At 44.4% G+C, this 26,128-nt stretch overlaps 2 protein-coding genes across 4 annotated transcripts in view; both read left to right on the top strand.

Annotated features, from left to right (window-relative positions):
* LOC138950206 (uncharacterized) overlaps window positions 1–26,128 on the top strand; it is a 596,636-nt gene that overhangs the window by 398,263 nt on the left and 172,245 nt on the right. The window lies entirely within an intron of this gene.
* LOC138950186 (uncharacterized) lies at window positions 772–24,753 on the top strand. 3 transcript variants are annotated; one of them, XM_070321929.1, is made up of 9 exons: window positions 772–917; window positions 1,794–2,026; window positions 2,614–3,502; window positions 9,665–9,763; window positions 19,009–19,152; window positions 21,725–21,845; window positions 22,109–22,181; window positions 22,514–22,712; window positions 24,467–24,753. In XM_070321929.1, the coding sequence occupies exons 2-9, from the start codon at window positions 1,797–1,799 to the stop codon at window positions 24,566–24,568; spliced, it is 1,857 nt and encodes a 618-aa protein (XP_070178030.1). In that variant the 5' UTR covers window positions 772–917; window positions 1,794–1,796; the 3' UTR covers window positions 24,569–24,753. The 3 variants fall into 3 exon arrangements, with proteins under 3 accessions (XP_070178030.1, XP_070178031.1, XP_070178032.1); XM_070321930.1 differs by lacking the exon at window positions 1,794–2,026 and having other exon boundaries at window positions 774–917; XM_070321931.1 differs by lacking the exon at window positions 772–917 and having other exon boundaries at window positions 1,829–1,950.

Below are 26,128 nucleotides of genomic sequence, written 5' to 3'. Positions count from 1 at the left end.
GCGATGCACTGAGCAACTACCCAGTTTTCCCCAACCCAACGGCAAGCGAAGCTCAGAGTCAAGCTTTTCGCGTTGGGTCTCATGTGGTAGCAGACGACGTTTGTGAAGTCAAGGCAGATAACTGATACGTCACGCACCTGACAGTGCAAACCAGAACTTGTCACATACATGATGACGCAAAGACCGCCACATGTACACTGCCCTCGCTTGCTTGTTACATCGTTGACTAATTTACTTTCCATTCACCGGTCTGCCCCACTGTTACCAGCAATAGCAAGTTAGTAATTGTATAGGGAATGGGCTACGACTATGAGTTTTGAAATAAGTCCATCACCTAACAAGTCTGATAAATTATAATCATTGGCACTGGCAGTCTTGTTTTGTGTCATGGATAGTGTGACATGCCAGCGCAGCACTCCCATTCATTCAATGAGGGATATATATATATTGTCTGATTAAACTCAACAAACTGGTCTGAACAATACTGTTTTGTCGATGGAGGATATATCGATATGATGAGAGCTTCAGACGGAAATTGTTTCGTTGTCACTGTTTTGTGATAAAGGTTATGTGTGTGAATATTCGATATTTCCTTTTTTTTCAAACCCACATTTACACACAGGTGAGCACGCGTGAAAGCATGCACGTGACGCAGATCACTTTGTATTCCTCCACAGCATGTTGACAACCACTCGGGAACTTATCATACATTGGGGTAAGAAGATGAGGGTGCATGGCAGTTGTCTCCCTGTAAGGTTAATATAAGCTTACTTGATGAGGAAGAAAAGGTCTTGCTTGAGTGCCTGTGGTTTTGGTCTATTTAATCTATGGGTGGTTTGATTACGAATTAAGACAGCTGTACGTAGTTCTTACCACTCGAGACAACTACACCATTCTCAAGCGTGCATGCCGTAAAGGTTTGTATTGATGCGTCTTGCCAAGTCAGCAATCCTTAGTCTCAATCATTGAATGAAAACTTAGATGCGACTAGGTGTTACTTTCAGTTTCAAAACTTTGTGTAGAGGTCGGATTCCGGTAAACCAAGAAGGCACAAACTGCACTGTGCTAAATCCGACTGTATGTAAACTTTAGCGTGTTAAATTCAGAACCTGCACTTGTAGATCATAAGTCATTTAAGATCCCTTTGAAATTTCGGAATGAACTTCGATGAACTGCACGAATGCATTTCGTTTACATGGGTCAAAGAAGGAATTATCCGTATGAGCGGACAAGGGAGACAACTCTTTCATGTAAATGATGTCCCATGGTTGACAACGTGCGCCGTTTTCCGTGCATTTTTGTCGATTGAACAACCAAATTAATCAATTATGCTAAAGTTTGGAGCTCAAGATTACCACCTAACGATGTGAATGAGCTCATTTATAGAAATGCCCCGCCAGTTGAAACAAGGTAGGGGTCAGTCTGTGGAAATTTCCCCAATTGGGCCATAGCGTCGCGCGTGAGAAAACTTGCGTTTCTCCTGTTTGTTTGAAAATTAAATGTGACGTGTAAACGCAAATACCGAATAAATAAACAACACAGAACAAGGCAGAAGGTATCATTCTTTATTTTAATAACAAAATAAATCATCAAAGGCAAAAGGAAAGTGGTGTTGAGCTTGGTGAAAGTTGCATCATTTTTAAAAAAAATGGCTGCCTCAGTCAGTCAGTGGGACTATGCCTACCATTAGGGTGAAATAATAGGAGAGAAGGTTATTCCAGCTTGCAGGTTGTTTGCATCAGATACAGCTTGACCGTGATAGACAGGTGACAATGTTCTCTCTGTGTACACAGGCCATGCAGGTGAAAGCAAAGGAGGGCGAACAGTTGCTGAGTAAGGTAGCGTTACCATGGAGACGCCCTCTGAGCGTCCTGCTGCAGCGGTCACATGACCCTCACCGACTGGTTGCCATGGCTACCATGGTATACAGACGAGGAGGGAAGCGGACGTGTGAGTCGTGGGACCAGCTGCTTACCTCCCTTGGCAACAACCACCCCTGTGTAGACACAGCGGGAAACCTGTGTTTGTAGGTCACACCTTGCAGCAATGATGGTTATACAAATATTATACATTATTTGTATGTTTGACCAAAATATGACATTTTACACAGATCGAGACAGCCAGTGTTCATCCGAGCGGTCGAGATCTGTGTAAAATGTCATATTTTGGTCAAGAATGCAACTAACATTTATGTATCGATCGATTCTGGTTAAAATTTCTTTTAGTTTTATGATTGAATGCACACAAACATGCACTATTTTGTAGTCTCGGCTGGCTGCCTAAATATGAAGTTTTTTCAGACTCTGACGTCACATGGCTCAAAGAAGGGAAATTCAGTGTTCAATCGATACATTATAATATATAGTGTTTACATCCCTGTATGGAGGAGATATATATCATCCCTGTGTGGAGGAGATATGTTGCATGAACAGAACATGGGAAATAACTCTGTTCGGTTTGTATGGGTTGTGAAAGAGTGAATACCCTTGTTGCTTTTAATAAGTCAAAGTTTCTTGTTTTATCCATTTTCCTGACACTCATAAGTAATTAAGATGTGTTTGAGTGTGTGTGCAGCAATGTAAGGTACTAGGTGTGCTTCATGTGTGTGTGCAGCCAACCCATGCTGTTGTGTTTCCCAGAAACCTTCATCCAGGGATTCCTTCACTTTTTGCTGAATCAGCAGGACTGCGTATCCCCCGACAGTCTGCACAGGTTTGTCCGTCAGCTGGGCCAAGCGTCGGGTCAGAGGTCACCGCTGGTTCAGCCACTCATGGACAGGCTGGTGTCTCTCGTTGCTGACCGCTGCAGATTGGTGGACGATGGTGCCGATGAAGGTGGAGTGTGTGACAGGGAAGGGGGAGGGGGGAAGGACGTTCTTGTCAGACATGGTGCTGTTCAGTTGGACAGTGCTAGCGTTCATCTTGGCGACAAGTCAGAAAGCGGTGTGTTGTGCAACGCTGTCAGAGACAAAAGTACTGTGGACATTCACTGTGCAGACAGATCTAAACGGGGGATGTCATGTGGCAGTGGTGTGGGTGTGGGTATGTCATGTGGCAGTGGTGTGGGTGTGCCGCCATGTCAGGACGCAAGGGAAAGCAAGTCAGTTTGTGTTTCTCGCTCTGGCGCTGAGGATGGTAGAAGTAAGGTGTGTAGCAACCTGTCCGGCATCACTCGCATGCACAGTCAACACCTGACTGACCTTGATGCACACACAGCTACACTGCCGTCTGACCTTCACCCTGCGACCTTGAGGTCACCTTCTTCCTCAAAGAGGTCGGAAAGGTCATGCGCGGTCAAGGACGCCCAAGAAGCCGACAGTTCAGTCATTGTGGTGGACAGTGATGGGGAGGAGGAGGTGTGCGTTGCCGTGGAGACCGGGGGGAGTGTTGGGAGGGATGAGGCCGACCACAGGGCAGTCTATGCAAACAGCCAGGTGGACACCACTCCAGCACAACTGGATCACCCTGGTCATGGTGTGGCTGACATTGAGGCTGAGTACAAGGTCTGCTCAATTCTTGTTTTGAATCATAATGTTCCTATTTATTTCTTTTGTAGTTTGTGTGTGTCTGGGTTTGTTTTGTGTGTGTGTGTGTGTGTGTGTGTGTGTGTGTGTGTGTGTGTGTGTGTGTGTGTGTGTGTGTGTGTGATTACAAGAGATGTGTTCCTGTGTTCGATAAATTTACGTTCCTTCCTTTGGGTTGCAAGTATTGATTGTGTCGCATGTGTGAGCTTGGGAACGAGTTACGGTACACATGCACTTGTGTGCATCCGTGTGAACTCGTGGTACCTCTGTACTATCGGGGATCCATTAAGGTTTCCGAGACTGAGTTTCATTTCTATTGAATTGGTCTCGCGGAATAGCCGATTCTAAAATTTGCATAGGTAAAACGATTGTTTTTTTGGTACAAGCCTCTGGAGTAAATTTTGTGATTAATGTTTTTGTGAACAAGAAACAATTGACAGGTGGCTTTGTTCCATCTCCCTTTTTCCCTCCGCCGCGATGTAAAGTTGAATAGTTGAAGGTGACGTTAGGCACTAACTAAAGAAAGTGGGGCTGCCTGACACCCCTCGAGTTGAATGGGTTAATCTTGTGACACCGGTGCACAGGATGTGAACGCTAAAACTGTGCTTTTGCTTGGAATCTTTGAGGGAAAGAGACGTGTATTTGGTGCGGCGTGTTTTTGATGCCGTTGTGACATGTTTGTCACGGCCGGAAATCTTTCCGGAATGTGAGGATTCTTTTGCTGGTAGGTTAAAACAATTTTCTTTCTGTAAATGGGTAGGCGGTGAAAAGAATAATATGCTGCTTGGGGGGAGGATATATTTGAATGTTCAAGTAGATTGTTTTGTGAGTTGGAATGGTGGGGAAGATTTTTGAGTGTGAATGTTTTAGAAGACCGTCGTTTGAGAAAACGGTATTGTAGGCATGTTATTTGGTAGGAATGATGTGTTTTGTTGTTTAACGAGTTAGCTTGTGGTAGTTGAAATTGTTGATTTGTTTACGTATGCTTACGGCGTGCATTCTGTGGTTTGCAGGATGTCGGAGCGTGCGACGGGGTTTCAGTAGACGGGGTTTAGTTAGTTATGTTCGGGTTCTAGTTAGATTCAGGTCTTTCTTTTTAGAGGGGTTTGGGTTTTAGTTATGTTTGTTCTGGTTTAGTTAGGTCTTTTCGGGTTTAGCTAGGTCTTTTCTTTTTTAGTGGGTCGTAGATTTGTTTTTATAGACTAGGTTTTGTTAGTGAAGAGTAGTTAGATTTAGTGGAGAGATTTTGGTCAGATTTTGTGTAGATTTGGTTTTTTTTGAAGAATTGTTTTTTAGGTTGTTTTTTTAGATTTCGTTTGTTTTAAATTAGAGTCTCATTGTGGGTTTTTTTGGATTAAAGTTGAGAGTGAAGATTTAGAGTAGAGTGTAGTTTGGGGAAAGGATTTGGTGTGTTTTAAAGGGTATCTTTAAGGGAAGAATGTAGTTTTAGAATGAAGAGTGAGAATATTGTTTTGTTTTGAAGTTGTTTAGTCCTATACAGTGAAAGTTGTATTTGAAGATAAACCCCCGTTATCCCACATTTTCCCCATTTCATCGTATGGAATAAAAGAACCTGGGTAATATAACTTGTGTCGTCTGCTTTAGTGTGTGAGTTCAGTACGAGAGAGGAAAGTAGATTGGCGCACGGTTACATTTGGCGCTGCGGAGCAAGGGTGGGTAGGGGGTGTTACTGTTAGGGCTAGGCTAGGAATAGAGTAGGTTAGGGGACCCCGTCGCACAGGGAGAGGATGGCAGGCATGCAGTCCGGACGCGGGCTGGTGTTGAGGAGACGGGCGTGTGAGAAGTTGGAGGGAGTCCGGGCGTGACGTCGACGGATGCGGCTTTGTTGTCAACATTGCCATTTAGTTTGTTAATCCGGGGAAGAAAGGATTACAGTGATTAACATTTCTTTTTACTCTGTTAGTCCACAGAAGGACTTCAACGATTAACATTTCTTCGGACGTTTGTGAAAGACTGTTTGCACACCGTGCAAAGAGACAGAGTTGGGGAGTGGACCAGCACTGGAAGAGTGTGTTTGATTATGTTGATTTGATATTGTGACTGACATGTGTAGTTGTATGTTTGATTACGCTACATGGATGTGATATGATTACTAACACTTGTGGTTGTATGTATGGGTGTTAGTGTGGTTTTTGTTGCAAGCCGTGTGCTTGGGGCGTGAGTATTGCGCTTGCCGGTTGATTTGTTTCAAGGATCGAAACATGGTGAACAACATAATGTTGAAATACCGTCATATCAGACATATTGGAAGGGAGAAGGATTGTGAAGGAAGGAAGGATTGTGAAGGAAGGAAGGATTGTGAAGGAAGGAAGGATTGTGAAGGAAGGAAGGATAGTGAAGAAAGGAAGGATAGTGAAGGAAGGAAGGAGAGTGATGGTGCAGAAGAGAAGGATATATATTATATTAAACTTCATATACTGTAGACAGGGTGCCTGGGACGCATTCAACTTGTATCAGTTTACCACAAGGACGCCCAGAGGTGGTGGTATTTGACGGGTTTTATGTTGTCTCTAGCCGATTGTCTACGCGCACACTTTAATTTGTTTGAGTAATGGCGTCTCCGGCCTCGTGCGCCTCGGGAGCGGGGTATGCTGCCTGTGAGGGATTGGATAACCTTTTTCTTCCTTTTTGCTCTCGTTTGGTTTGTCTTTGCTGTCTTCTCTGCTCCCACTTTCTAATTCTCTTGGCTGCACTTTTTAGGGATTCTTTGGTTTGTGTATGGCGTCTCCAGCCTCGTACGCCTCAGGAGCAAAGTATGCTACCTGTAAGGGATTAGATGACCTTTTTCTTCCTTTTTGCTCTCTGCTATCGTTTGGTTTGTCTTTACTGTCTTCTCCGCTCCCACTTTTTAATTCTCTTGACTGCATTTTTTTAGGGATTCATTGGTTTGAATATGGCGTCTCCAGCCTCGTACGCCTCAGGAGCAAAGTATGCTACCTGTAAGGGCTTAGATGACCTTTTTCTTCCTTTTTGCTCTCTGCTATCGTTTGGTTTGTCTTTACTGTCTTCTCCGCTCCCACTTTCTAATTCTCTTGGCTGCACTTTTTTAGGGATTCTTGGGTTTGTGTATGGCGTCTCCAGCCTCGTACGCCTCAGGAGCAAAGTATGCTACCTGTAAGGAATTAGATAACCTTTTTCTTCCTTTTTGCTCTCTGCTATCATTTGGTTTGTCTTTACTGTTTTCTCCGCTCTCACTTTTACTGTCTCCTCTGCTCTCGCTTTCTATTTTCTTGGTGGTATTTTTTTAGAATTTGAGTTCTGGTGCTTATTGATGTCTTTGTTTGAAGACAGTGTGTATACTGGTTTTGTTTATTAGAATTAATATTAGTGGATTTTTGAAGTAGATTCTGAAGGATTGTATGGTTGCCTATGAATACTCCTGTTGAATGCTTTAATTGTGATGAGTGACATTAGGTTATTGCTGATTTTTGACTAAAGGTTTGATATTCTGGGTGAGTTTTAAGGACTTCCAGTTTTTTCATTGCCTTGGCAAGTGGTCATTTTGTTAGTTGATTAGAAGATTGTGTTGCCAAGTACAGTTGGGATACAAAGAGGGGACATGCATTGATAAATCGTAAAGGTTGTCAGTATTTTGTTCTGATGTATGCTCAAGAGAGATCAGATGCTTTGATAAATCGTAAAGATTGTCAACATTTTGTTCTGATGTATGCTCAAGAGAGATAAAATATTTGATAAGTCGTAAAGATTATCATTATTGGTTATCTGGCAAGTGGTGAACATAATTCTTTGTAAAGTGAACCATGGAACTGCCTCTGTTAAAGATGAGTTGTGATTTTTTGTCAACTTGTGTGAGTTGGATGTCGACAGGAGATAGGATTATTGGCACTGGAAGGATTATGTGAAATTTGTATTTCAGAACCTATTAGTTTTTAACTTTTAGAGAAATATTGTTATAGTCAATGATGGTTGTTTTTGTGTGAAAGTTTTTGAAATGATTTGGGGATGGAGAATATTATGTTTTTGGGAGGTTAAATATGTTTTTGAATTTTTTTGATTCTGGCATGTCGCCAGGAGACGACAGTCTAAGTTGGGGAGGATGTGAGCTTGGGAACGAGTTACGGTACACATGCACTTGTGTGCATCCGTGTGAACTCGTGGTACCTCTGTACTATCGGGGATCCATTAAGGTTTCCGAGACTGAGTTTCATTTCTATTGAATTGGTCTCGCGGAATAGCCGATTCTAAAATTTGCATAGGTAAAACGATTGTTTTTTTGATACAAGCCTCTGGAGTAAATTTTGTGATTAATGTTTTTGTGAACAAGAAACAATTGACAGGTGGCTTTGTTCCATCTCCCTTTTTCCCTCCGCCGCGATGTAAAGTTGAATAGTTGAAGGTGACGTTAGGCACTAACTAAAGAAAGTGGGGCTGCCTGACACCCCTCGAGTTGAATGGGTTAATCTTGTGACACCGGTGCACAGGATGTGAACGCTAAAACTGTGCTTTTGCTTGGAATCTTTGAGGGAAAGAGACGTGTATTTGGTGCGGCGTGTTTTTGATGCCGTTGTGACATGTTTGTCACGGCCGGAAATCTTTCCGGAATGTGAGGATTCTTTTGCTGGTAGGTTAAAACAATTTTCTTTCTGTAAATGGGTAGGCGGTGAAAAGAATAATATGCTGCTTGGGGGGAGGATATATTTGAATGTTCAAGTAGATTGTTTTGTGAGTTGGAATGGTGGGGAAGATTTTTGAGTGTGAATGTTTTAGAAGACCGTCGTTTGAGAAAACGGTATTGTAGGCATGTTATTTGGTAGGAATGATGTGTTTTGTTGTTTAACGAGTTAGCTTGTGGTAGTTGAAATTGTTGATTTGTTTACGTATGCTTACGGCGTGCATTCTGTGGTTTGCAGGATGTCGGAGCGTGCGACGGGGTTTCAGTAGACGGGGTTTAGTTAGTTATGTTCGGGTTCTAGTTAGATTCAGGTCTTTCTTTTTAGAGGGGTTTGGGTTTTAGTTATGTTTGTTCTGGTTTAGTTAGGTCTTTTCGGGTTTAGCTAGGTCTTTTCTTTTTTAGTGGGTCGTAGATTTGTTTTTATAGACTAGGTTTTGTTAGTGAAGAGTAGTTAGATTTAGTGGAGAGATTTTGGTCAGATTTTGTGTTAGTTTTTGTAGATTTGGTTTTTTTTGAAGAATTGTTCTTTTAGGTTGTTTTTTTAGATTTCGTTTGTTTTAAATTAGAGTCTCATTGTGGGTTTTTTTGGGATTAAAGTTGAGAGTGAGGATTTAGAGTAGAGTGTAGTTTGGGGAAAGGATTTGGTGTGTTTTAAAGGGTATCTTTAAGGGAAGAATGTAGTTTTAGAATGAAGAGTGAGAATATTGTTTTGTTTTGAAGTTGTTTAGTCCTATACAGTGAAAGTTGTATTTGAAGATAAACCCCCGTTATCCCACATTTTCCCCATTTCATCGTATGGAATAAAAGAACCTGGGTAATATAACTTGTGTCGTCTGCTTTAGTGTGTGAGTTCAGTACGAGAGAGGAAAGTAGATTGGCACACGGTTACACATGTCTCAGTATGTAGATTTTCATTTGCATCTTGATTTTTAACTTTCATGTTGGGACACAATTATTATTCGTTATTTCTATTTTTGACCAAAATATGACATTTTACACAGATCAAGACAGTCAGTGTTCCTCCGAGACCGCGCTAGCGGTCGAGGTGAACAATGTTTGTCGAGATCTGTATAAAATGTCATATTTTGGTCAAAAATGCAAATAACATTTATGTATCGATCGATTCTGGTTAGAATTTCTTTTAGTTTTTATGATTGAACGCACATAAACATGCACTATTTTGTAGTCTTGGCTGGCTGCCTAAATATGAAGTTTTGTCGGCCTCTGACGTCACATGGCTCAAAGAAGGGAAATCCAGTGTTCAATCGATACATTAGCTAATTTAGCAGTTCTGCAAAGTACATGTAACACAATGCTGACAACAAGCTGAAGCATTAGAGCCTCCTTTTGATGAGGAATTGTCTGAGTTGTTACTCCAACAGGTATTGGTGTTTGTGTTGTCTGACGGAACATTGTTAGCAGTGAACGAGCGGTGAGAAAGGTGTGGTGTGGCTGTGACCTGTGACCCCCATGATCTTGCATCGCAGGGAGACGTACAGAGACTGCGCGAGGCCTTGTCTTCCGGAGAGGAAGATGCACCTGGTGACCTTGACCTCGACTTCCTGGCTGCCCTGCCCGCCTCGCAGGTTGAAACTATATAGTTCTTTTCAGTCAAAAAAAACAACAACACATTTATCAGTTGAACTATTTTGAAACTCTCTTTGTGCTTTGCTGTAGCTCTATAATCTGATACATTGGTCATTGTGTTTATCCTACATATGTGAGAGAGACACCCGTGAGATAATAATCGTTCAAATCACACGTGTGTATATCATGTAAATGAGGTCATGTCAAGCAAGTCTGGCAGGGACCTGTTTTTCCACTGCTTATGATGCCAAAGTTACCGAGACAAACGTCATTATAGAAAAAAAAATTGCGCTCGCTAATTATCCTCGATGAATCTTTAGAACTAACACGTCACGCCACACTCTCAGAGCAGGGATGCTGCCACAAATTCATACCTATAGGACAAATATCCTAAGCTCTTCGGCATCAATAGGACATTTGACTGCTTTCAGGCATTTTAATAGGACATTATCATTTTTTGCAAAACACAAAATCATGTGCACACATACATATCAGTATATGCACCAACATTGTGTGCGTATATTGTTTTATTACTTTTGTTTCAATCAGGACACACACAAAAAAGAAACCAACAAACAAAAAAGCAACCCAAAACTCCAGCACTCTTACTTTGATTGGCACACAGACTGCATCATTTCCTGGCAGAGCTTTTTCTTGACATATTTGACAAAACAGTTTACCTATGTTCAGATGGTCTCTTTGCTGTCAAATTCTAACCAACTAGTACTAAACAGGGTCAGCCATGAATAGTTAACCTTATTAAAAGTCTCCGTCTGTGCAAATTTCCTGTTGTACCGACACCATCTTCAAGTCACGAAACTTTACTTTCCGTGATTGTGGAGGTTTCAGCGGCGACACTGTCATTGGCGCTGTCTTTTTCCAGAATGATGCTATTGCTAGCCGTGTTTTCCATGTTCTTCTTGGCCCTAATGTAGCACACGATGGTGTTGAAACGCCAAACGTGTTCAGCTTTTGTTGTTGTTTGGCAGGCTTTAGCTTTTTTCGGTGGCATAATTCAGTGCCGTGCGCTTCAACTCTAACCGAAAGCAAATTTAGCCTTTGCCGGATGCCGCTTTTGACTACACACTCCCGACGATGCGGGTTTGTCTGAACCCATACATTTGAAAGAGGGTTTTTACCGTTTATTCCTCTAACGACGATGCGGGTTTGTCTGAACCCATACATTTGAAAGAGGGTTTTTACCGTTTATTTCTCTAACGACGGGGTGGGTTCAGGGAAACCCACAGCGCTACTTCAGTGGTTGCATCGAGTTTCTCCCTTCACCGACCTCTTGCAGGGGAGGGAGGGGAGGAGGGAGAGGGGGAGGGAGAGACTGAGAGAGACTGAGAGACTAAGAAAGAGAGAGAGAGACTAAGAAAGAGAGAGAGAGACTAAGAAAGAGAGAGAGAGACTAAGAAAGAGAGAGAGAAAGAGAGAGAGACTAAGAAAGAGAGAGAGAGACTAAGAAAGACAGAGAGAGAGAGACTAAGAAAGAGAGAGAGAGAGAGACTAAGAAAGAGAGAGAGAGAGTCTAAGAAAGAGAGTGAGAGACTAAGAAAGAGAGAGAGAGAGAGACTAAGAAAGAGAGAGAGGGAGACTAAGAAAGAGAGAGAGAGAGAGACTAAGAAAAAGAGAGAGACTAAGAAAGAGAGAGAGAGAGACTAAGAAAGAGAGAGACTAAGAAAGAGAGAGAGAGAGAGACTAAGAAAGAGAGAGAGACTAAGAAAGAGAGAGAGAGAGAGACTAAGAAAGAGAGAGAGAGATACTAAGAAAGAGAGAGAGAGAGAGACTAAGAAAGATAGAGAGAGACAAATAAAGAGAGAGAGAGAGACAAATAAAGAGAGAGAGACTAAGAAAGAGAGAGAGAGAGAGAGACTAAGAAAGAGAGAGAGAGACTAAGAAAGAGAGAGAGAGAGACTAAGAAAGAGAGAGAGAGACTAAGAAAGAGAGAGAGAGAGACTAAGAAAGAGAGAGAGGGAGACTAAGAAAGAGAGAGAGACTAAGAGAGAGAGAGACAAAGAAAGAGAGAGAGAGAGACTAAGAAAGAGAGAGAGACTAAGAAAGAGAGAGAGAGAGACTAAGAAAGAGAGAGAGGGAGACTAAGAAAGAGAGAGAGTAAGAAAGAGAGAGAGAGAGACTAAGAAAGAGAGAGAGGGAGACTAAGAAAGAGAGAGAGACTAAGAGAGAGAGAGACAAAGAAAGAGAGAGACTAAGAAAGAGAGAGAGAGAGACTAAGAAAGAGAGAGAGAGACTAAGAGAGAGAGAGAGAGAGACTAAGAAAGAGAGAGAGAGAGAGACTAAGAAAGAGAGAGAGAGAGAGACTAAGAAAGAGAGAGAGACTAAGAAAGAGAGAGAGAGAGACTAAGAAAGAGAGAGAGAGAGACTAAGAAAGAGAGAGAGGGAGACTAAGAAAGAGAGAGAGACTAAGAGAGAGAGAGACAAAGAAAGAGAGAGAGAGAGAGACTAAGAAAGAGAGAGAGAGAGACTACAAAAGAGAGAGAGAGAGAGACTAAGAAAGAGAGAGAGAGAGACTAAGAAAGAGAGAGAGAGAGACTAAGAAAGAGAGAGAGAGACTAAGAAAGAGAGAGAGACTAAGAAAGAGAGAGAGAGACTAAGAAAGAGAGAGAGAGAGACTAAGAAAGAGAGAGAGAGACTAAGAAAGAGAGAGAGAGAGAGAGACTAAGAAAGAGAGAGAGAGAGAGACTAAGAAAGAGAGAGAGAGATTAAGAAAGAGAGAGAGAGAGACTAAAAAAGAGAGAGAGACTAAGAAAGAGAGAGAGAGAGACTAAAAAAGAGAGAGAGAAAGAGAGACTAAGAAAGAGAGAGAGACTAAGAGAGAGAGAGACTAAGAAAGAGAGAGAGAGAGACTAAGAGAGAGAGAGAGAGAGAGAGAGAGAGAGAGACTAAGAAAGAGAGAGAGAGAGACTAAGAAAGAGAGAGAGAGAGACTAAGAAAGAGAGAGAGAGACTAAGAAAGCGAGAGACTAAGAAAGAGAGAGAGAGAGACTAAGAAAGAGAGAGAGAGACTAAGAAAGAGAGAGACAGAGACAGAGAGAGAGACTAAGAGAGAGAGACAGAGAGAGAGAGACAGAGAGAGAGACAGACAGAGAGAGAGAGAGACAGAGACAGACAGTCAGATAGACAGACAGTCAGATAGACGGATAGACAGACAGAGAGATACGGACAGACAAACAGAGAGACAGACAGTCTCTTGGAGACAAACAGGCAGACAGACACTGTTCCGCCGCTTTGGTAATTATGGGTGTAGCAGAACCCGCGCCGTCGGCAGAGGGATAGTTACAATCACTACTACTCTTTAAAAGTATGGGTATGTGTGAACCCGCGCCATCGGTAGTGTTTATGTAAATTATCATAATCAATTAATTCTGTTGTTTTGTCATGTACACACTAAAAATTTGCAGACAGAGAGCAAATTAGGTGTGTGAGAGATACTTAAAATTTCAAAACGATACCTTTAATGGTTCCAGAGTTACAATGATTTTAGTGTGTCTCTGGGTACAGGTGAACCCAGGAAGCACGGCAAAGGTTAAGCAGACGCGAGCATTGGTCAGTTGGAGTTGTCTCCCATACCCCTTACTTTAGTGTGCTGTAGACGGATGTACGCAAACGGCTCATATCGCAAACGGTTCGGAAAACGCAAGATCTGCACTGCACAATTCAGTGAACCTGTACGCGAGAGCGCTCGGTCACTTTTTGAAGATTTTTATCATGAAAGCAAAATTATCAAATAACGCGCTGTCCTTCTTTTTAAACTCTCCTCCTGAACCCCCAGAGGATCACGCGAGGTGGGTGTGTGGGGAGGAGGGTGGGTGTGTGGGGAGGAGGGTGGGTGTGGGGGTGGATGTCACGCATCACTGCATGTTGCCCCCCCCCCCCCCACCCCCACAGCCCTGAACGTCAACCAAATGTTGTACTAGCCTTTGGCAAGTGATTCTCAACATTTACTAGCCAAAGAGCAAACTTTACTTGCCAAACCAACCATTTATTTCAGCAAAGTTACTCGCATTTGGAGAGTAGGTGAACATTTTTACTTGCCAGTTACATGTTTCTTCTTGCCATGGCGAGTACTTCCAGGCCTGCCTCACAAATAGCAGTGGTGACACCGACCACAAATAGCAGTGGTGACACTGATCACAAATAGCAGTGGTGACACTGACCACAAATAGCAGTGTTGACACTGACCACAAATAGCAGTGGTGACACTGATCACAAATAGCAGTGGTGACACTGACCACAAATAGCAGTGGTCACACCGACCACAAATAGCAGTGGTGACGCCGACCACAAATAGCAGTGGTGACACCGACCACAAATAGCAGTGGTGACACTGATCACAAATAGCAGTGGTGACACTGACCACAAATAGCAGTGGTGACACCGACCACAAATAGCAGTGGTGACACTCCGACCACAAATAGCAGTGGTGACACCGACCACAAATAGCAGTGGTGACACCGACCACAAATAGCAGTGGTGACACCGACCACAAATAGCAGTGTTGACACTGACCACAAATAGCAGTGGTGACACCGACCACAAATAGCAGTGGTGACACCGACCACAAATAGCAGTGGTGACACCGACCACAAATAGCAGTGGTGACACCGACCACAAATAGCAGTGGTGACACTGATCACAAATAGCAGTGTTGACACCGACCACAAATAGCAGTGGTGACACTCCGACCACAAATAGCAGTGGTGACACCGACCACAAATAGCAGTGGTGACACGGACCACAAATAGCAGTGGTGACACCGACCACAAATAGCAGTGGTGACACTCCGACCACAAATAGCAGTGGTGACACCGACCACAAATAGCAGTGGTGACACCGACCACAAATAGCAGTGGTGACACTCCGACCACAAATAGCAGTGGTGACACCGACCACAAATAGCAGTGGTGACACCGACCACAAATAGCAGTGGTGACACCGACCACAAATAGCAGTGGTGACACCGACCACAAATAGCAGTGTTGACACCGAACACAAATAGCAGTGGTGACACCGACCACAAATAGCAGTGGTGACACTCCGACCACAAATAGCAGTGGTGACACCGACCACAAATAGCAGTGGTGACACTGACCACAAATAGCAGTGGTGACACCGACCACAAATAGCAGTGGTGACACCGACCACAAATAGCAGTGGTGACACTCCGACCACAAATAGCAGTGGTGACACCGACCACAAATAGCAGTGTTGACACCGACAACAAATAGCAGTGGTCACACCGACCACAAATAGCAGTGGTGACGCCGACCACAAATAGCAGTGGTGACGCCGACCACAAATAGCAGTGGTGACACCGACCACAAATAGCAGTGGTGACACCGACCACAAATAGCAGTGGTGACACCGACCACAAATAGCAGTGGTGACACTCCGACCACAAATAGCAGTGGTGACACCGACCACAAATAGCAGTGGTGACACCGACCACAAATAGCAGTGGTGACACTCCGACCACAAATAGCAGTGGTGACACCGACCACAAATAGCAGTGGTGACACCGACCACAAATAGCAGTGGTGACACCGACCACAAATAGCAGTGTTGACACCGACCACAAATAGCAGTGGTGACACCGACCACAAATAGCAGTGGTGACACTGACCACAAATAGCAGTGGTGACACCGACCACAAATAGCAGTGTTGACACCGACAACAAATAGCAGTGGTGACGCCGACAACAAATAGCAGTGGTGACGCCGACCACAAATAGCAGTGGTGACACCGATCACAAATAGCAGTGGTGACACCGACCACAAATAGCAGTGGTGACACTGATCACAAATAGCAGTGGTGACACCGACCACAAATAGCAGTGGTGACACTGACCACAAATAGCAGTGGTGACACCGACCACAAATAGCAGTGGTGACACTCCGACCACAAATAGCAGTGGTGACACTCCGACCACAAATAGCAGTGGTGACACCGACCACAAATAGCAGTGTTGACACCGACAACAAATAGCAGTGGTGAAGCCGACAACAAATAGCAGTGGTGACGCCGACCACAAATAGCAGTGGTGACACTGATCACAAATAGCAGTGGTGACGCCGACCACAAATAGCAGTGGTGACACCGACCACAAATAGCAGTGGTGACACTGATCACAAATAGCAGTGGTGACACCGACCACAAATAGCAGTGGTGACACTGATCACAAATAGCAGTGGTGACACCGACCACAAATAGCAGTGGTGACACTGATCACAAATAGCAGTGGTGACACCGACCACAAATAGCAGTGTTGACACCGACCACAAATAGCAGTGGTGACACCGACCACAAATAGCAGTGGTGACACCGACCACAAATAGCAGTGGTGACACCGACCACAAATAGCAGTGGTGACACCGACCACAAATAGCAGTGTTGACACCGACCACAAATAGCAGTGGTGACACTGACCACAAATAGCAGTGGTGACACCGACAACAAATAGCAGTGGTGACACCGACCACAAATAGCAGTGGTGACACCGACCACAAATAGCAGTGGTGACACCGACCACAAATAGCAGTGGTGACACCGACCACAAATAGCAGTGGTGACACCGACCACAAATAGCAGTGGTGACACCGACCACAAATAGCAGTGGTGACACCGACCACAAATAGCAGTGGTGACACCGACCACAAATAGCAGTGTTGACACCGACAACAAATAGCAGTGGTGACACCGACAACAAATAGCAGTGTTGACACCGACAACAAATAGCAGTGGTGACACCGACCACAAATAGCAGTGGTGACACTGACCACAAATAGCAGTGGTGACACCGACAACAAATAGCAGTGGTGACACCGACAACAAATAGCAGTGTTGACACCGACAACAAATAGCAGTGGTGACACCGACCACAAATAGCAGTGGTGACACCGACCACAAATAGCAGTGGTGACACCGACCACAAATAGCAGTGTTGACACCGACAACAAATAGCAGTGGTGACACCGACCACAAATAGCAGTGGTGACACCGACCACAAATAGCAGTGGTGACACCGACCACAAATAGCAGTGGTGACACCGACAACAAATAGCAGTGGTGACACCGACAACAAATAGCAGTGGTGACACCGACCACAAATAGCAGTGGTGACACCGACAACAAATAGCAGTGGTGACACCGACAACAAATAGCAGTGTTGACACCGACAACAAATAGCAGTGGTGACACCGACCACAAATAGCAGTGGTGACACTGACCACAAATAGCAGTGGTGACACCGACCACAAATAGCAGTGGTGACACTGACCACAAATAGCAGTGTTGACACTGACCACAAATAGCAGTGGTGACACTGACCACAAATAGCAGTGTTGACACTGACCACAAATAGCAGTGTTGACACTGACCACAAATAGCAGTGTTGACACCGACCACAAATAGCAGTGGTGACACCGACAACAAATAGCAGTGGTGACACCGACCACAAATAGCAGTGGTGACACCGACCACAAATAGCAGTGGTGACACCGACCACAAATAGCAGTGTTGACACCGACAACAAATAGCAGTGGTGACACCGACCACAAATAGCAGTGGTGACACCGACCACAAATAGCAGTGGTGACACCGACCACAAATAGCAGTGGTGACACCGACAACAAATAGCAGTGGTGACACCGACAACAAATAGCAGTGGTGACACCGACCACAAATAGCAGTGGTGACACCGACAACAAATAGCAGTGGTGACACCGACAACAAATAGCAGTGTTGACACCGACAACAAATAGCAGTGGTGACACCGACCACAAATAGCAGTGGTGACACTGACCACAAATAGCAGTGGTGACACCGACCACAAATAGCAGTGGTGACACTGACCACAAATAGCAGTGTTGACACTGACCACAAATAGCAGTGGTGACACTGACCACAAATAGCAGTGTTGACACTGACCACAAATAGCAGTGTTGACACTGACCACAAATAGCAGTGTTGACACCGACCACAAATAGCAGTGGTGACACCGACAACAAATAGCAGTGGTGACACCGACCACAAATAGCAGTGGTGACACCGACCACAAATAGCAGTGGTGACACTGACCACAAATAGCAGTGTTGACACTGACCACAAATAGCAGTGGTGACACTGACCACAAATAGCAGTGTTGACACTGACCACAAATAGCAGTGTTGACACTGACCACAAATAGCAGTGTTGACACCGACCACAAATAGCAGTGGTGACACCGACAACAAATAGCAGTGGTGACACTGACCACAAATAGCAGTGTTGACACCGACCACAAATAGCAGTGGTGACACCGACAACAAATAGCAGTGGTGACACTGACCACAAATAGCAGTGTTGACACCGACCACAAATAGCAGTGGTGACACTGACCACAAATAGCAGTGTTGACACTGACCACAAATAGCAGTGTTGACACCGACAACAAATAGCAGTGGTGACACTGACCACAAATAGCAGTGGTGACACCGACAACAAATAGCAGTGGTGACACCGACCACAAATAGCAGTGGTGACACCGACCACAAATAGCAGTGGTGACACTGACCACAAATAGCAGTGGTGACACCGACAACAAATAGCAGTGGTGACACCGACAACAAATAGCAGTGGTGACACCGACAACAAATAGCAGTGGTGACACCGACCACAAATAGCAGTGGTGACACCGACCACAAATAGCAGTGGTGACACCGACCACAAATAGCAGTGTTGACACCGACAACAAATAGCAGTGGTGACACCGACCACAAATAGCAGTGGTGACACCGACCACAAATAGCAGTGGTGACACCGACCACAAATAGCAGTGGTGACACCGACAACAAATAGCAGTGGTGACACCGACCACAAATAGCAGTGGTGACACCGACCACAAATAGCAGTGGTGACACCGACCACAAATAGCAGTGGTGACACTGACCACAAATAGCAGTGGTGACACCGACCACAAATAGCAGTGGTGACACCGACCACAAATAGCAGTGGTGACACCGACCACAAATAGCAGTGGTGACACCGACCACAAATAGCAGTGGTGACACCGACAACAAATAGCAGTGGTGACACCGACCACAAATAGCAGTGGTGACACCGACCACAAATAGCAGTGGTGACACCGACAACAAATAGCAGTGGTGACACCGACCACAAATAGCAGTGGTGACTGTTGTGTGCAGGTGGCGGCGGTGTGTCAAGGGGTGGGGCTTGCTGTGTGCAGGTGGCGGCGGTGTGTCAAGGGGTGGGGCTTGCTGCAGTCCAGACCTTCCTGCTCCCTGCTGTGCTGCAGCGAGTGGTGACCCTCTCCAACAAGTTGAGTCATGGAGCCAGCACAGCATTGGTCCAGGCTATCATCACACACACAGTGAGTAGTGTGACCCTCTCCCACAAGTTGAATCATGGAGCCAGCACAGCTTTAGTGCATGCTATCATCACACACGCAGTGAGTAGTGTGACCCTCTCCAACAAGTTGAGTCATGGAGCCAGCACAGCATTAGTCCAGGCTATCATCACACACACAGTGAGTAGTGTGACCCTCTCCCACAAGTTGAGTCATGGAGCCAGCACAGCTTTAGTGCATGCTATCATCACACACACAGTGAGTTGCGTCTTTGAGTCGTCTGTATGGATCCCGTCATGTCTGTGTACAGACTCTATTAAAGCGACGGGCATGACAGTAAAATGTCTATAAGACTCAGGTTCCTTCATTGGAACCTCCTTTCTAAACCTGAACAAACACACAGAGCATGAGGTCTCACAAAATGGACGGAGTCTTAAAGTGGTTAGGGTAAATTCACACATTTAATATAACACAAAATGGACGGAGTCTTAAAGTGGTTAGGGTAAATTCACACATTTAATATAACACAAAATGGACGGAGTCTTAAAGTGGTTAGGGTAAATTCACACATTTAATATAACACAAAATGGACGGAGTCTTAAAGTGGTTAGGGTAAATTCACACATTTAATATAACACAAAATGGACGGAGTCTTAAAGTGGTTAGGGTAAATTCACACATTTAATATAACACAAAATGGACGGAGTCTTAAAGTGGTTAGGGTAAATTCACACATTTAATATAACACAAAATGGACGGAGTCTTAAAGTGGTTAGGGTAAATTCACACATTTAATATAACACAAAATGGACGGAGTCTTAAAGTGGTTAGGGTAAATTCACACATTTAATATAACACAAAATGGACGGAGTCTTAAAGTGGTTAGGGTAAATTCACACATTTAATATAACACAAAATGGACGGAGTCTTAAAGTGGTTAGGGTAAATTCACACATTTAATATAACACAAAATGGACGGAGTCTTAAAGTGGTTAGGGTAAATTCACACATTTAATATAACACAAAATGGACGGAGTCTTAAAGTGGTTAGGGTAAATTCACACATTTAATATAACACAAAATGGACGGAGTCTTAAAGTGGTTAGGGTAAATTCACACATTTAATATAACACAAAATGGACGGAGTCTTAAAGTGGTTAGGGTAAATTCACACATTTAATATAACACAAAATGGACGGAGTCTTAAAGTGGTTAGGGTAAATTCACACATTTAATATAACACAAAATGGACGGAGTCTTAAAGTGGTTAGGGTAAATTCACACATTTAATATAACACAAAATGGACGGAGTCTTAAAGTGGTTAGGGTAAATTCACACATTTAATATAACACAAAATGGACGGAGTCTTAAAGTGGTTAGGGTAAATTCACACATTTAATATAACACAAAATGGACGGAGTCTTAAAGTGGTTAGGGTAAATTCACACATTTAATATAACACAAAATGGACGGAGTCTTAAAGTGGTTAGGGTAAATTCACACATTTAATATAACACAAAATGGACGGAGTCTTAAAGTGGTTAGGGTAAATTCACACATTTAATATAACACAAAATGGACGGAGTCTTAAAGTGGTTAGGGTAAATTCACACATTTAATATAACACAAAATGGACGGAGTCTTAAAGTGGTTAGGGTAAATTCACACATTTAATATAACACAAAATGGACGGAGTCTTAAAGTGGTTAGGGTAAATTCACACATTTAATATAACACAAAATGGACGGAGTCTTAAAGTGGTTAGGGTAAATTCACACATTTAATATAACACAAAATGGACGGAGTCTTAAAGTGGTTAGGGTAAATTCACACATTTAATATAACACAAAATGGACGGAGTCTTAAAGTGGTTAGGGTAAATTCACACATTTAATATAACACAAAATGGACGGAGTCTTAAAGTGGTTAGGGTAAATTCACACATTTAATATAACACAAAATGGACGGAGTCTTAAAGTGGTTAGGGTAAATTCACACATTTAATATAACACAAAATGGACGGAGTCTTAAAGTGGTTAGGGTAAATTCACACATTTAATATAACACAAAATGGACGGAGTCTTAAAGTGGTTAGGGTAAATTCACACATTTAATATAACACAAAATGGACGGAGTCTTAAAGTGGTTAGGGTAAATTCACACATTTAATATAACACAAAATGGACGGAGTCTTAAAGTGGTTAGGGTAAATTCACACATTTAATATAACACAAAATCAGAAAAATTAAGGTCTTAAAAATGGGGAGTCCACACTCTTTGTTAAAAGCAAAAATAGCAGTCTAAAAAATAGCAAGTGCGCTGGCTGTTCTTTGAGTTAAAATGGAGGTTGAGATGAAGCGTGGTTTGCTGTGCAGTTGATGAGTGTGGAGGTTGAGATGACGCGTGGTTTGCTGTGCAGTTGATGAGTATGGAGGTTGAGATGAAGCGTGGTTTGTTGTGCAGTTCATGAGTATGGAGGTTGAGATGAAGCGTGGTTTGTTGTGCAGTTCATGAGTATGGAGGTTGAGATGAAGCGTGGTTTGCTGTGCAGTTGATGAGTGTGGAGGTTGAGATGACGCGTGGTTTGCTGTGCAGTTGATGAGTATGGAGGAGACAGCGTCACGTGACATGACGTCATGCCTGAGTGACCTGGCCGCCGCCTTCCCAGAACAACTGGCCGCTGTTCTGTGTGACTGTCTGCAGCAAGCACCGCTCAGTGGGTTCCTTGTCTGTCTGTTTATCTGTCTGGCTCTCTCTCTCTCTCTCTCTCTCTCTCTCTCTTAGACTGACCGCTGTTCTGTGTGACTGTCTGTAGCAGACACCGCTCAGTGAGTTCCTTGGGTGTGTGTCTCTCTGTCTGTCTGTCTTTGTCTCTCTCCCTGTCTGTCTCCCTGTCTGTCTCTCTCCCTGTCTGTCTCTCTGTCAGCAAGATTGGTGCAGTACTGTACCAACCCTTGAAGCGGTCGTCTCATGTTGCAGGCAGTGTTCAGGCAGAAGTGATGTCGTCAGTCTGCAAGAGCTGGGACCCTCCCGCCCTGCTCGGCTTCATCAGGTACATGTATTGTTTGTCATCACTCCCTGTGGTCAAGTATTTTCTGTAGTGCCTAGCTGTTGTACAGAGAAGGCTACCTTCATCAGAATTGTATCTGATACATGTAGTTCATTGTATAGTGTAATATAGCCACACACACACAAGCTTGCACACACACACAAACACACACACACACACACACACACACACACACACACACACACACACACACACACACACAAGCTTGCACACAAATATACAGACAAACGCACACCATACACACACCCACACACACCAAATTTCAACTTTCATTTTTCAATCCCTCCCCCCCCCTCCCCCCCCCCCCCTGTCAGAGGTGTGTGCAGGTCAGACAGACAGTTAGACCAACACCTGGTCACAGTGCTGCAAAGTGCGGTCAACAGACATGTGGATTTGAACCCCGATGACCTGCTGGCCGTGCTGCGTGTGCTGGAGACAGGGGCTTTCCCCTTAGCCGCTGACGTCAAATACGGCCGTCTAGTGCTCACCCTGGTCAGGGCCCACAGGAAGCAGGTAAGGACCTTAGTCGCTACAGCCTGGTCAGGGCCCACAGGAACCAGGTAAGGACCTTAGTCGCTACAGCCTGGTCAGGGCCCACAGGAAGCAGGTAAGGACCTTAGTCGCTACAGTCTGGTCAGGGCCCACAGGAACCAGGTAAGGACCTTAGTCGCTACAGCCTGGTCAGGGCCCACAGGAACCAGGTAAGGACCTTAGTCGCTACAGCCTGGTCAAGGCCCACAGGAACCAGGTAAGGACCTTAGTCGCTACACCCTGGTCAGGGCCCACAGGAACCAGGTAAGGACCTTAGTCGCTACAGCCTGGTCAGGGCCCACAGGAACCAGGTAAGGACCTTAGTCGCTACAGCCTGGTCAGGGCCCACAGGAACCAGGTAAGGACCTTAGTCGCTACACCCTGGTCAGGGCCCACAGGAACCAGGTAAGGACCTTAGTCGCTACAGCCTGGTCAGGGCCCACAGGAACCAGGTAAGGACCTTAGTCGCTACAGCCTGGTCAGGGCCCACAGGAACCAGGTAAGGACCTTAGTCGCTACAGCCTGGTCAGGGCCCACAGGAACCAGGTAAGGACCTTAGTCGCTACAGCCTGGTCAGGGCCCACAGGAACCAGGTAAGGACCTTAGTCGCTACACCCTGGTCAGGGCCCACAGGAACCAGGTAAGGACCTTAGTCGCTACAGCCTGGTCAGGGCCCACAGGAACCAGGTAAGGACCTTAGTCGCTACAGCCTGGTCAGGGCCCACAGGAACCAGGTAAGGACCTTAGTCGCTACAGCCTGGTCAGGGCCCACAGGAACCAGGTAAGGACCTTAGTCGCTACAGCCTGGTCAGGGCCCACAGGAACCAGGTAAGGACCTTAGTCGCTACACCCTGGTCAGGGCCCACAGGAACCAGGTAAGGACCTTAGTCGCTACAGCCTGGTCAGGGCCCACAGGAACCAGGTAAGGACCTTAGTCGCTACAGCCTGGTCAGGGCCCACAGGAACCAGGTAAGGACCTTAGTCGCTACAGCCTGGTCAGGGCCCACAGGAACCAGGTAAGGACCTTAGTCGCTACAGCCTGGTCAGGGCCCACAGGAACCAGGTAAGGACCTTAGTCGCTACAGCCAACCCCCATTTTAAGACCACCAACATTCTGAGAAAATCCAGTCTTAACAAGGATTCTTAGGAGGGACTCTTAAACTGGGGGTCAATTGACAGAGGTCAAGCCTCACATGGATAGGTTGAAGTCAGTTTCATGAAGAAATGTGACCACAGTATTGCCGGCGGTCACCCGTCTCTGGTTTGCAAGTCTCTGCACTCTATAGTGGGTTCTCTCCCTTTGTCACTATCAAGCAAGTCTCTGCGCTCAATAGCGGATTCTTCACAAAGCTTTGGCACTGAATTGACTGTAATAAAACTTTGGCACTGAATTGACTGTAATAAAACTTTGGCACTGAATTGACTGTAATAAAACTTTGGCACTGAATTGACTGTAATAAAACTTTGGCACTGAATTGACTGTAATAAAACTTTGGGCTCAATTAATATCTGGCTTTAGGTCATCGCACAAAGTTTATTTTTAGGTATTCCTGGTGTGTGGTCACCTAATTACATCCCCCGAATTGAGCTGTGTAGCTCTTGGGGCGATTGAGACTGTTTTCTTGTTAGTTATAATCCCTTCAACCAGAACATGTGAGCAGTACTATTTCTGTGTTAAGTCTGTGTCTTTGGTGTGTGTAGGTGTGATTGTCATTGTTACCGTGTATCACGTGCAGATGACGTCGCTTCACTCAGCGGTGCTGCACAGCATTGCCGGCGTTCACACCTCACTGGTTCGCAAGTCTCTGCGTTCCTTGGTGGATTCTCTCCCTTCTTAGCTCTGAAGCCAGTCTTTGCAACACTGCATGTTTGTGTGTGTATGTATGTGTGTGCAAGCGTGTTTGTTTGGGCGTTTATCACTATGTGTGTGAATTGGTATGTGAATGTGTTTGTGGTTTGTCAAACTATGTGACTAAAGATTGTTTTTCTGGTGTGCATTTGTTGAGCAATAAACTATTGATTGACCACATTGCTGATTTCACTAGTCTGTGTTATAGTGAGTGTGGAATGTGTGTGTGTGAGTGTGACTCCGTTGTGTGCATTAAGTGTGCTTGTGTCCTGTTTGTATGCACAAGTATGTGTGTGTTAATAATGTGAATGCTGTGTGTGTGTGTGTGTGTGTGTTAGAGAATCTGCAGCCTTGCCAAGTTCTTTGTTTTGCAAAAACAGAAAACGTAGATGTAGAGAATACTACATGGCTTCCTGTTTGATACCAGTTTTACAGGAGTTGTGTTATTAAATATTGAACTGCGAGCAAAAGCAAGCTTTTCAATATTTGAAAACGCAACGATCAGTGTAAATCTGGTATCACATGGGAAGCCATGTAGTGTTCTGTTTATTCTTCATATTATACTTTGTCTATAGCTCCAAACGTCCCTCATTTGAAACGCCAAAATTGAAGATGCTTCAAAATGGAACCTGGATCTCTCCGAAAGCCTTGTGTAATCTTTGACGTCAAAGCAATGAGACGTCACTATAGAAAGCATATTGTAACGTGTACGTTTTTAATTCTTCCCCAGTGTTCCAAGAATGACGTTTGTCTCGGTGACTCGGCATCACGGGCAGTGGAAAATCAGGTCCCTGCCAGACACGACCTCTTCACATGCACTGTGGAGTGAACAATATTGTTATGTTATATGAAGTCTTATATCGCGCGCGTATCTCCAGACTCGGACTCAAGGCGCAGGGATCTATTTATGCCGTGTGAGATGGAATTTTTTACACAATACATCACGCATTCGCATCGACCAGCAGATCGCAGCCATTTTAGCGCATATCCTACTTTTCACGGCCTATTATTCCAAGTCACACGGGTATTTTGGTGGACATTTTTTATCTATGCCTATACAATTTTGCCAGGAAAGACCCTTTTGTCAATCGTGGGATCTTTAACGTGCACACCCAATGTAGTTATGACATGAGTGGTATGCATGGCTGTCAACCTTTTGACTATGAAATTCCTGTGGGGGTCCGGGGGTCGAAGAGTTTTTAAAGAGTGATGGTGCTAAAAAATAAATATTCTGGTATGTTAATTGTTAATTTTATGCTAAAAATTGCGGTTGATTTGTAAAAACCTCACGTTAGTCTTTGGTTTTTGATCTTTTTTGTTGCCATTTTCGGCTGCATTTTTAGAAGGCCAAAACCGGAAAGAAGCACAACTTATTTTCTGTACATGCGCACATTGACATTGGCTGGTCTCAGTTAACCAGAGCGTCTTTTCACCAGTTTCGTCCGAAAAAAGAGGCTGCTTTCGATTTCACAAATTATTTAAAGAAAATTCCTTTTCGTGAAAATCGATTGGGTTAGTAGCTATGGGTATGTCACACGTATATATATGT

The sequence above is a fragment of the Littorina saxatilis genome, linkage group LG16 (assembly GCF_037325665.1).
Source record: "Littorina saxatilis isolate snail1 linkage group LG16, US_GU_Lsax_2.0, whole genome shotgun sequence".
NCBI lineage: Eukaryota > Metazoa > Mollusca > Gastropoda > Littorinimorpha > Littorinidae > Littorina > Littorina saxatilis.
Note: the sequence above shows the minus strand (reverse complement) of the source record. Positions and strands in the feature narration are given on the sequence as shown.